At 48.1% G+C, this 12,631-nt stretch overlaps 2 protein-coding genes across 8 annotated transcripts in view; one reads left to right on the plus strand and one right to left on the minus strand.

The window, feature by feature from the left end:
* The window catches only part of RPS3 (ribosomal protein S3), a 35,429-nt gene extending 23,219 nt beyond the window's left edge, over positions 1-12,210 (plus strand). The window contains exon 7 of the mRNA XM_070425644.1: positions 12,055-12,210. The gene's annotated coding sequence lies outside the window, so the exon portion shown is untranslated. The remainder of the gene's footprint in view (positions 1-12,054) is intronic.
* Positions 8,997-12,631, minus strand: part of GDPD5 (glycerophosphodiester phosphodiesterase domain containing 5) — an 89,330-nt gene continuing 85,695 nt past the window's right edge. For all 7 annotated transcript variants that reach the window (XM_070425641.1, XM_070425635.1, XM_070425636.1 and 4 more), the window contains one exon: positions 8,997-10,668. In XM_070425641.1, coding sequence (XP_070281742.1) covers positions 10,520-10,668 — 149 coding nt within the window. In that variant the 3' untranslated portion in view covers positions 8,997-10,519. The remainder of the gene's footprint in view (positions 10,669-12,631) is intronic.

A 12,631-nucleotide genomic window follows, 5' to 3' on the forward strand; every position in this document is an offset into this window, starting at 1 on the left:
TTGCACCTTCTCCGTCACGTACTCATTTAAGCCAAATTGCCCTTCCTGCGCTTCAAATTCGCCAAGCTGTTTTCTGTTAGTATCGATAGAACACAGCTGGCACGCTTTCATTTGGGTAATTTGAGAAGGGTCTAATAAAGGAATGATTTCAAAAGTGTAGAAGGTATTTAGGGACTACCACAAGGGATGCAGCAGTGCCACGTGGCTACCAACTCCAGAGAGTTCTTACCTCTCCCACGGTTTGAAGGGCTGGGAACCTGTACAAAATATCTGTACAGGGAAGGGCCCCTTACAGGAGCTGTAGCCTTTGGTTCAGGAATTCAGGCTACCCCACAGAGACCCAGTGTATGTGGAGGGGTACAACTCTGCCTCCCTCTCCTCATCCCATCTTGTCTCCTGCCCATCTCTTGTATGGGCCTCTTCCCCAGCACCATCGGATCGGGCCCATAGCAGGTGCTCAGTGCCTGTTCAAGGTCAAGTGTAGTATTAAACAAGTATGTATGGAGAACCTTTTCTCTGCCAGGCAGTGAGCAAGGCAGTCATGGCTCCTGCACTCGGGAGCTTATAACTTGGTGGTGGTGTGGTGGCGTTCCCACGGGAAGTACAGAATATTAGGGGAGCTCTTGGAACAGTGGTTCTCAACCTTGGCTGCACATTAGAATCGCCTGGGAATCTTTTTAAAATCCTGATTTCTGTCCTAGCTGGTTTAGCTCAGTGGATAGAGCGCCAGCCTGCGGACTAAAGGGTCCCAGGTTCGATTCCGGCCAAGGGCACATGCCTGGGTTGTGGGCTCGATCCCCAGTAGGGGACGTGCAGGAGGCAGCTGATCAATGATTCTCTCTCATCATTGATGTTTCTATCTCTCTCTCCCTCTCCCTTCCTCTCTGAAATCAATAAAGAAATATATATATATATATATATATATATATATATATATATATATATTTAAATCCTGATTTCTGGGCCTCATCCTCCGGAAATTTTGTTTCTTTGTTATGGGGTGGGGCCACAACATTAGTAACAAAGAAACAGAATTTCCCGAGGATGAGGCCCAGAAATCAGGATTTTAAAAAGACTCCCAGGTGATTCTAATGTGCAGCCAAGGTTGAGAACCACTGTCCTAGGGCAATAGGGCTGTTTGGGAAGTGCACCTGTACTTACTCATTCTACAGCTCATCTGCTCTGGGCACTGTGGACACACAGGGACCTCAGACACAGTTTCCACCTGGGGATTCCCATTCTGGGAGCTGAAGGGCACCCCGTTGGAACATTCTCCCATCCAGCAAAGAGTCTAGGCATCTCAAGCTATAGGTCCTGATGCAGACTGAGGCACCCAGCCCCTAAAAGTTGACATGCCACCCTGCCTCTTTTTCACGCCCACACCCACCCATACAAACATGCTTAGATTTGTAGACACCACACAGGGCAGCCCTGTGTCCTAAGCACTTACCTGGCCATTCCCTCTCCCAGGCGCCCTGAAGCTGCTGTTCTTGCACGGACCACTCCTGTGTGTCCTGCCGCCTGAACCCCTGGCAGCCTGGGCTCCAGTGTCTCTGCTGCGCTGCCTAGACTGCCACTCAGGCTCAGCTGCGGAAGGACAAAGGGGCTGGACGCCAGGGGGAGGGGAAAAGAGGGTGGAGTGAAAGAGGGGATGCTGGGCTTTTGTTCCACTCACTCTTGGACAGCCCTGTAAGGGAGGAAAAGGGGGAGGAGGGAGGAATGAGCATGCGATTGACTATGTGCAACTCCGGGATCCGTGTGCCTGGATTGGAGTGGCTTGGCACTGACTGCGCCTGAATGATGCACAGGTGTGAGGGTGGGTGCCTCTCCTGGGAGATGGTGTATAGCCTGTGGTGGTGAGCTTTCCGGTGTTCCAGGGTACTTGTATGAGACTGGGAGAGAATGTGGGGCTCAGCAGCCTCATAGCATTGGGGTGAGTGTAACCTTGTAGCTGCAGGTGTGACTAAGAATGTGACTTCGTGGCTTGAAGGTCTAGCTTTCCTTCCTGCGGTGTGACTGTGCCATGTCTGTATTCCTGCTGATGGGACCATGCTTCTGGTTATATGCCTTGTGTTTCCCTATCTCTTTGTGTCTCTATGTGATTGTTCATTTCTGTGTGTGACGGTCGCATCTCTGTGGACAATGTGTGCATGACAGGGGTCTCTGTCCGTGGACCGTGTCATGCGTGTGAACATCCTGTGGTCCTCTGTGATACGGTATGAGTTGAGGTTTTCCCTCAAGAATGTACCTACCTTGGAAGGGGTACAGTAGGACTGGCATGGTGGTTTTGGACAGACCTGGTTGGGGTGGAGAGGAGGAGGCAGCTGTGGGCTGGGCTGGCCTCCTGGAGCCAGAGGGAAGCGACTCCATAGACGGATGCCAGATCATTTGCTGCCTCTACAAAGGGCCCCAGGGCCTGATGTCCATGGGGTGGATGAACAGATTTAGCTTCATGGAAAAGGACAGCAATTTGGAAGGAGGTTGCCTTGACTAGAGTACCAATGGGCCTGGGGCACCTGTGGTCTATCCTGGCGTTGCCATGATATTGTCCTAAAGCCCTAGACCAGCCCCGCCTTTGGCTGGTCTTTCATCTTGACAGGAGGGATACTCCAGATTCCAGCTTTTTTTACAGAAAGCCTTATGCCATGAGGAGTCATTGAGGCCGGGTGTTGCAAGAACCTTCTCTGGCCAGGCTTAGGCGGCCCAGTCTGATAGGAGGGGTCACTGTGACGGTGGCCAGGTATGTGTCCTGAGGCCTTGGAGAGAGTGTTCCGAGGAGGACCCTGCTGCAGGGAATGAGGTATCCCCCTTCCGCCTAAAAATAGGGTGGTATGTGTTACTCTTTGTTAAAGGATGTGAGAGATCCAGGCACTTTTTAAGAACGTTATTCTTTATTCCCATCCTCCACCCCCTCCTCATTGGCAACCATCAGCTTGTTCTCTATATCTGTGGGTCTATTTCTGTTTTATTTTATTTGTTTTTTTTAAGATTCCACATATAAGGGAAATTATACAGTTTTTGTATTTCTCTGTCTGACTTATTTCACATAACATAATCCACCCATGTTGTCGCAAATGGCAAACTTTATTCTTTTTTATTGCTGAATAATATTCTACTGTATATATGTACCACATTTTCTTTATTCATCGATTGATGGACACTTAGTTTGCTTCCATAGCTTGGCTATTACTACTAATGCTGCAGTGAACATAGGGGTGAATATATCTTTTCAAATTAGAATTCTTTTTGTTTTCTTCCAATAAATACCTAGAAATGGATTTGCTGGATTGTATGGAAGTTCTTTTTTAAAATTTTTGAGGACCCTCCATACTGTTTTCCATAGTGGTTGCACTAATTTAAAATCCCACCAGCAGTGAATAAGGGTTCCCTTTTCTCCACATCCTTGCCAACACTTATTATTTATTGATGATAGCTATTCTGACAGGTGTGAAGTGATATCTCATTTTAAATTTGCATTGCCCTGATGATTTGTGACCTTGAGCATCTTTTCATATGACAGTTGGCCATCTGTATGTCCTCTTTGAAGAAATACCTATTCAGGTTCTCTGCCCGTTTTTAAATCAGTTTGGTTTTTTTTGTGTGTGTGTGTTTTTGTGTTGTATGAGTTTCTTATATATTTTGGATATTAACTCCTTATCGAAAGTGTCATTTGGGAAGATCTACCATTAAGTGGGTTGTCTTTTTGTTTTGTTGATGGTTTCCTTTGTTGTGCAAAAACTTTTAAGTTTGATGTAGCCCCATTATTTTTTTCTGTTGTTGCACTTACCCAAGAAGACATATCCAAAAAGACATTGCTAAGAGTAATGTCAAAGAGTTTACTCCCTATTATGTTTTCTTCTAGGACTTTTATGGTTTTAGGTCTTACATTTAGACTTTAATCCATTTTGAGTTAATTTCTGTATATGGTCTAAGAAAGTGATCTAATCTCTTTTTGCATGTATCCAGTTTTCCCAACACCATTTGTTTTTTTTGTTTTTTTTTTTTTTTAAATACATTTTATTGATTTTTCACAGAGAGGAAGGGAGAGAGATAGAGAGTTAGAAACATCGATGAGAGAGAAACATCGATCAGCTGCCTCCTGCACATCTCCCACTGGGGATGTGCCTGCAACCCAGGTACATGCCCTCGACCGGAATCGAACCTGGGACCTTTCAGTCCGCAGGCCGACGCTCTATCCACTGAGCCAAACCGGTTTCGGCAACACCATTTGTTTTTATCCTGTTGCATATTCTTGCCTCCTTGTCATAGATTACTGATCATGTAGGTGTGCTTTTATTTCTGGACTCTCTATTCTGTTTCATTGACCTTTGTGTCTGTTTATATTCCAGTATCATGCTGCTTTGATTAGGATAGCCTTGTAATATACATAATTTGATACCAAGTAGCATGATACCTCCAAGTTTGTTGTTCTTTCTCAAGATTTATTTGTCTCTCCAGGGTCTTTTGTGATTCCTTACACATTTTAGGGTTATTTGTTTAGTTCTGTGTAAAATGCCATTAGTATTTTGATAGGGGTTGCATTGAATCTGTAGATTGCTCTGCATAGTATGGACATTTTAATGATACTGATCTTCCTATCCATGAGCAAGGTGTATCCTTTCATTTATTTGTGTATTCTTCAGTTTCTTTCTTCAGTGTCTTACAGTTTTCAGAAATAATTCCTTTATCTTTTTTATTAAATTTATTCCTAGGTATTTTTTTATTCAATTGTAAAAGGCATTTTTTTCTTTTGAATAGTTCATTATTGGTGTATAAAAATGTAACCCATTTCTGAATGTTAATTTTGTATCCTGTTACTTTACTGAATTCATTTATTAGTTCTAATAGTTTTTTTGGTAGAATCTTTAAGGTTTTCTTTATATAGTATTATGCCATTTGCAGCTAATGAGAGTTTTACTTCTTCCTTTTCAATTTGGATGGCTTTTATTTCTTTTTCTTGTCTGATTACTGAGGCTAGGATTTTTTATACTATGTTGAATAAAACTGGTGGAAGTGGACAACCTTGTCTTGTTCCTGATTTTAAAGAAAAAGCTTTCAGTTTTATGCTATTGAGTATGATGTTAGTTGTGGGTTTGTCATATATGACCTTTATTATGTTGAGGTATGTTCTCACTATCCCTACTTTGCTGGGAATTTATATTAAAAATGGATGTTGGACTTTGTCAAATGCTTTTTTTTTTGCACCTATTGATATTATCATGTGATTTTTCTCCTTCAGTGTGTTTATGTGGTGTATTACGTTAATTGATTTGCAGATAACGAACCAGCCTTGTATCCTGGGAATAAATTCCACTTGACCAGGATGTATGATCTTTTTAATGTACTGCTGAATTTGGTTTGCTAATATTTTGTTGAGGATTTTTGCATCTATGTTCATCAGGGATATTGGCCAAAATTTTTCTTTCTTTGTATTGTCTTTTTCTAGTACTGGTATCAGTAATGCTGGCCTCATAAAGTGAATTTTTGAGCCTTCCCTCCTCTTCAATTTTTTTGGAGTTATTTGAAAAGGATAGATATTAATTCTTCTTTGAATGTTTGATAAAATTTACCTGTGAAACCATCTGGTCCAGGGCTTTTGTTTGTTGGAAGTTTTTTTTTTAAATGACAGATTCTATTTCATTAGAAGTTGGTCTGTTTGGATTTTATGTTTCTTCATCATTCTGTTTTGGAAGAGTGTATGTTCCTAGGAATTTATTCATTTCTTCTAGGTTGTCTAATTTGTTGGCATATGATTGTAGTATTTTCTTTCAATTCTTAGTATTTCTATGGTTCAGTTGTCACTTCTCTCTCATTTCTGAATTTATTTATTTGGGCCCTCTCTCTTTTTTTCTTTATGAGTCTGGCTAAAGGTTTATCAATTTTGGTTATCTTTTCAAAGAGCCAGCTCTTAGTTTCATTGATCTTTTTTTATTTTAATTTTAGTCTCTATTTTGTTTATTTCCATTCTGATCTCTTTTTTAAAAATATATTTTTATTTATTTCAGAGAGGAATGGAGAGGGAGAGATAGAAACACCAATGATGAGACAGAATCATTGATCAACTGCCTCTTGCATGCCCCCTACTGGGGATCGAGCCTGCTGCAACCTGGGCATTTGCCCTTGACGGGAATAGAACTCGGGACCCTTCAGATCACAGGCCGATGCTCTATCCACTGAACCAAACCGGCTAGGGCTCCATTCTGATCTTTATTATTTCCTTCCTTCTACTCTGGGCTTTGCTTGTTTCCCCCCTAATTCCTTTAGGTGTAAGGTTATAGTGTGTATTTGAGATTTTTCTTAATTCTGAGGTAGGCCTTTATTGCTATGAACTTCCCTCTTATGACTGTTTTAGCTGTGACCCATATCTTTTGGGTCATTGTATTTTCTTTCAGCTCAAAGTATCTTTTTATTTAACCTAACCCTTGATTTCATTGTTAACCCATTCATTGTTTAATATGTTAGTTAGCCTCCACACATTTGTGTGTTTTTCAGTTCTCTTCTTGTAATTGATTTTCAGTTTCATACCATTGGGGTCAGAGAAGGTACTTTCTGTGATTTTAATCTTGAATTTATTGAGACTTGTTTTGTGGCCTGACATGTGGTCTGTCCTGAAAAACGTTCTCACCTTTTCTTATGTGCACTTGGAAAAAATGTGTGCCCTGCTGCTTCTGGATGAAATGTTAAAAAATGCTATGTCCATCTGGCCCAATTGTCATTTCGGGCCATTGTTTCCTTACTGATTTTACTTTCAGTCTGAATGTGTCTTTTGATTTGAAGTGAGTTTCTTGTAAGCAGCATATAGATGGGGCATGGTTTTTTTAATCGGTTCAGCATCTTATGTCTGTTTATTGGAGCATTTAGTTCATTTACATCTAATGTAGTTGATGTGTATGTACTTATTGCCACTTTAATGGTTGTTTTATTTTTTGTTGTTTTTATAGTCCTTTATTCTTTCTTTTTTTGATGCCTTCCTGTAGTTTGCTGGGGGGTTTTTCTTTTTCTTTTTGTATTTTGTTTGGATTCCTTATTGTTATTATTTTTTAATATAGGTTTTTGGTTTGTTACTACCATGAGGTTTATGTATATCATTCTATATCAGTGATGGTGAACCTTTCGAGCTCGGCGTGTCAGCATTTTGAAAAACCCTAACTTAACTCTGGTGCCGTGTCATATGTAGAAATTTTTTGATATTTGCAACCATAGTAAAACAAAGACTTATATTTTTGATATTTATTTTATATATTTAAATGCCATTTAACAAAGAAAAATCAACCAAAAAAATGAGTTCGCGGGTCACCTCTGACACGCGTGTCATAGGTTCACCATCACTGTTCTATATCAATAGCAACCTATTTTAAAGCATTTAAATTTAAGTATATTTTTAAGGACTACATTTTTTACAATCCCCTCCATGGTTTATGGTGTGTTGTGTGTGTGTGTGTGTGTGTGTGTGTGTGTCTTTAGAAGGAGAGAGAGGGAGAAATAGAAACATCAATGGTGAGAGAATCATTGACTGGCTGCCTCCTGCATGCCCCACACTGGGGATTGAGCCCGCAACCCAGGCATGTGGTGTGACCGGGAATGGAACTGGAACCTCCTGGTTCATAAGTCGACAGGCTGGTAGGAGCCAAGCAAGTGCCTGAGATACATGGGGCACTGGCCTACTAGCCCTGAGCAGCTGCAAGTGGGAGGCAAGTGTGTATCGTAATGTCCTGTGGGTTGTGCTTGCTGCCTTTGTTTGGAACCACAATGGGCTCAGGTGATGTGTTGGGAATGCACTGCAGCAGCCTTGCAGGTAGGCCCGATTACCTGACTAAAGCCCCACCTGTGCTGTGGGGGTCGAGGGGGATGTAGATAGTTTCACTTGGCCCTCTAGCCCCAGATATTCCCGAGGTTCCTGGAGAACTCCTGTGGCTTCCCAGCCTTCTGTTAGGTCTCTTTCTCATATTTAGTTCATTCAGTCCTCAGTTGTTTGGAGTGATTGCTCTCTATACATGTGTATACTGGGTTGAGTTCAGCGTCTTCCTATGCCACTGCCATCTTGGACCTCTAGATTGAGGCACCTTTATATCTATCCTTGGGAAGGAGGACCCTGGAGGAAGTAGAGGGAAGGCTCAACCTTGAGGAGATCTCACCCACTGAGGTCCAAGGGAGGAAGGATGGAGTGGATCTACAGGGGGTGGCAGGGAAGGCCTCTTTGAAGGGCAGGTAGTCAGGTTGTCTTCTGCAGACAAGGGAAGACTTCAGGAAGTTGGGGTTTTCAGAAACTCCTCAGGTCAAGGCATAGGAGGCAGGGTTGACCACGGGCTGTGGGCTCAACTGAGGGTGGAGGCAGGCCAGCCATCTGCCCAAGTAGAGGCTGGCTTCCGTCCTTCCTCCATTGTTTGGGGTGAGAGGAGGAGGTTGGACTGTCTGCATTGGGAGCGGGGGCGGGGGGGGGGGGCGGGTATGGTGCAGGGCTCTGGTGAGAGTGGGACTCTGGCTCTTCCACCAAGAACTCCTAGCCTGCTCTACCCCCTCCTGGGAACTCCGGGATGTCTCAAGTTGCCCAAGTCTGGCCAGGAGCCTGGGACATCCTGGCCAGGGGCACTGCCTGGACAGGGAGGAGCAGACATGAAAGGTCAAGGCCACTTTCCTGTTGGGCCTGCCAGAGGCTTGAGAGCAGGCTATTGGGCGTTTTGGGTATGACAGTGAACCCCACTCCTGACCCAGATGTTCCAGGTTTCACTCGGACTCCCTTGTGCCCACGGAGGGGCAGGAGCTGACCTCTGCTCCAGGAAGGGAAGCACTTGGCAGATGCTCAGTGGAGGAAAGAAGGGGTGAGCCCTTCACAGGTCCTGAGAGGCTGTCTTAGAAGTTAATGTGGGGGGCCCAGCCTGGGTTCCAACGTTTGGGAGGGGTTTCTCTTCCTTTCCTCCAGGAAGGTGGCAGAATTACTCCGACCCCAAGAATTCTACCCAGAAGACCCCTGTTTGGAGAAGAGACACATCCCTTGGTTCCAGAAAGCACCATGTTTATTTAATGCAGGCTGGTGCTAGAGTTCAGCTTCTCCCTTTTCCCCTTAGGACACACCCAAGATCACACAAACTCTTAGGACAAAGATGGGAGTTACAGACCTGCCTCGGGGCCACTGCTGACTCCTTCACGGAGGGCAGAGGTCCAAGGACTGAATGACAGAAAGGGACATCTGTGGACTATACTGGGCTTTCAACCCAGGCACCCCAATGTGCCAGGAATGGGGTGGGCTGGCTTTGGTCAGGTCCAAATCCTTGAGAAGTCCAAACCAGCCTTCTGCCATGGTGGAGAGGCATCTGCTGGCTGCAGGTCTGTCTCTGCACAGGTCAGGGAGCTCAGAACACCTCCATGGGGCTGTGAGGGGGCCTCCTAGGCCCTTTGCCCGCCCTGACATCAGACCCAGGAGCCCTCCCCATCTCCCGTGCTGTTCCTGGCTGGTTACAGAAGGCATGGGTGGGATTCTCGTGCCACTTATTCTGTGTGGCCTTGGACGGTCACTTTCTCTCTCCAAGATCGGCCCCCAGCCCTGGCTGTTAAGGAACCTGCCAGCCTGCCCCTCTCCTGCCCCTCTCCCGCTCGTTTCTGAGAACGGCTCCTCCTCATGTCATGGGGCCAGGACGGAATCCCAAACTCGGCGAGCTCGGTCCCCATCCTTCCAGTAACAGTTCAGAAATGATGTGTCAGCATGGCAGCTTTAACCACTTGGCCAAGCCCCTCCGGCTCCTTCCTCTATAGGCCTCCTTGGCCACATGCCCGCCCCCTGACCACGCCCAGAGAACGCTCTTCCCAGGGGGCCCTGCCCTGTGGTCACTGTGCCAGCCTCGCTCTCCTGAGCCTGCAGGTCACTCTGCCCTGGAGGCTGTTGGACACTTGGGCAGGGACCGAGCAGCCCGGAGCCTGCTCTTCTGGCCACTTCCAGCTGCTCCTAAGGACGTGGCTTGGGCCCCCTCCTGGGGCAGGGCCAGTGGCGGTGGGGCTGGTCGGAGGAGAATCCCCACGAATGCAGGCTTTCCTCCTGAGGCGAGCCTCCTTGTGCTGTGAGACTGAGGTGAAGAGCAGAGCTGCTGGGGGCAGAGGCCCGGCCCCAGGTCCTTGAGCAGGAGAAACAGAGAAGTCGGCTGCTTCACAGCCCAGACAGGAGGGTGGTCCCACGTGAGCATCCACATCCTCCATTGCCACGGGATAGGGCACGGCCCAGTGGCCCATCAAAGCGTCCGGGATTCCAGGGAGGGTTTCAGGGGAGGACCAGGCCCCACACTTCCCAGAGGAAGGATCCCCAGGCCTGCAGGGGCATCTGGGAGGCCGGAGTCCTGGCCCAGCTGGGCCTGAGCGGGGAGAGGAGCCCCTACCCCCTAAGAGAGGTCATGGCAGACAAGGGGCTGGAGCCAACGAGGAGGCCATGGCGCCAGCTCCCAGAGCACTCCCAGGCCAGACAAGCTTCTGCCTGCTCTTCTGGGTTCCCGGGTCTCTCCATTAGGCTCAGCCTGGGAAGACAGGGCTTCAGCTAACGCCCACTCCGGTCTGCGAGGGTCTTGGTGTGGCCGCCAGACCCTCGGGGGTCCACTGGGGTGCTGGCGCTGTTGGCATATGTGTCATAGCTGTTGTCTGAACATACAGAGAGCTCATCGGAGACCTCCATGCCATCGCTGATCTCTGTTGGGCCAGAGGAGGCAGAATATGAGTGGGGGCAAGAGAGGTCAGTGAGAATGGCGGGAAGATGTGGGAGGGTGGCCTGATGAGACCATTGGGTTCAGGTTGGGTGTTGAGATTGGTATTCAAGGCCCCCTGGGTGTCTCCTCTCCCCCGGAACTCTTCCTTCTACAGAAAACCACCCGCATCCAAACCATCCGCTCGACACCCATGTGTTTACTCTCCCCAGGGCCTTTGCACAAACTGGCCCCTCTCCTGGGAGTGACTGCCCCATCAACACCTTCTTTAAAAATCTGGCTCATTCCTCTCATCTGTGTTACTGCAGCCTCCTCACAGCCTCCCTGACCCCCCTCTTCTGGCAGGGATGGGACCTTCTCATTCCCACCCCCCCACCCCCCGCTCCTTCCCACCCCATCACATCCTGTACTGCCCCTGCCTGTGGCCCCCACCAGCTGGAGCACTGCAAGGATAGGGGTGATGTCTGGACCTCTGTGTCCCCAGTGCCTGGCACAGAGCTGGACACAGCAGAGGCCCAGGGGAAGGTCTGCTGAGCGGAGCTGAGACCTCCCTGAGGGGACTCAGGGTTCCTTGGTGGAGTTGAGGGTCTCTGGAGACGACCTCTCAGCCTGGAGTGAGGACTGTGGTCGACTCCCCTCAGAGCCTGCCTCAGAGGTGCTCAGTGAATGGTCTTTGGCACAGGAGAAGTTGCGGGAGGGGTCTGGGTGGAACCTGCTAGGCCTAGGGGTAGGGGCTGGCCTCCTGCCTTCCATTCATGCTCCTCAGCCCTCTGACTTGAGGCCAGGCACAGTGCGGGGGCCTGGGGATCCCAGGCGCCCTGGACTGGCCCCTTCCTCCAGGAAGGGGCTCTGCAGTGTGGCCAGAGGGCTGTGGGATGCGGGGCGGAGGGGGGGGGGGGCACTCCAACCCGTCTCCGTGCTCAGGGAATGCTCCCAGGAGGATTTTTTTTGAGCAAAGGTAAGCAAGAATGTGTGCCTCCTAAGCACCTGAAACAGTGACATTCATCTGTTCGAGAAATGAATCGTAAAGGAGTGAACAGTGAGATGGTCACACGATCCTTGATCCTTGGAGCCAGTCCCGCCAAAACCACAGTCACCCCCATTGGGCTCTTGCTCGTCCATGCATGTTTACCCAGGACCCCTCTGGACCGGCGTGGCCGCACCCCTCACATGTTTCCTTTGAGGGTTACCAGCCCACTTTACAGACAAGGAGGCTGATGCTGAGGGAGGTTGGACAGTGTGCTCCAGTCCACACGGCTAGTTGGGGATAGAGCTGGGATTTGACTCCAGATCCACCTGGCTCCTAAGTGCTCAATAAATCTCTGCTTTTCTCTCTCTTCCCATATTCACATCTCTCTCCTGAATTACCAAGATGCATGCTGGGAGGACGCCATGCGGACAGGAAGATGACCATCTACAGGCCGAGGGGAGAGGGCTGGACCAGATCCTTCCCTCGCAGCCCTGCCGACACCTGGATTGTGGACTCCTAGCCTCCAGAATTGTGAGACAATAAACTTCTGTTGTTTGAGCCTCCCGCTTCGTGGTACTTTGTTACAGCTCAACTGCAACAACGGCCAAATACAAACCTTCCCACAACCCTCCTCTGCTTCCAGAATGAGGCCCAAGCTCCTGACCAGGCCACCAGGCACCACCTTGGAGTGAGCCAGCCGCGGCCCCGCCACACCCGCTGTATGGAACGGTGTTTGGTTGCCAGTGCCCTGAGGTAGGGCTCCCTCATTTCCTCTGAACATGCCGCTCCTGCCTGGACTGGCCTTCCTGCCCCTGCTCGCTCCGCCCTCAGTGCAGACCCCTCTCCCAGGCCCCTCCTAGCCATCCTTCCGCTTCAGCTAGGTCACTTCCTTGCAAAGTGGGTTCCAAAACCATCCCTACCGACCCAGGGAGCTCTGACCACTCTCTGCTCTGTACCCCACTTGGGCTCAGTGCCCTCA

Source organism: Myotis yumanensis, unplaced genomic scaffold (assembly GCF_028538775.1).
Source record: "Myotis yumanensis isolate MYYU_CA2020_CCGP unplaced genomic scaffold, mMyoYum1.0.hap1 SCAF_10, whole genome shotgun sequence".
NCBI lineage: Eukaryota > Metazoa > Chordata > Mammalia > Chiroptera > Vespertilionidae > Myotis > Myotis yumanensis.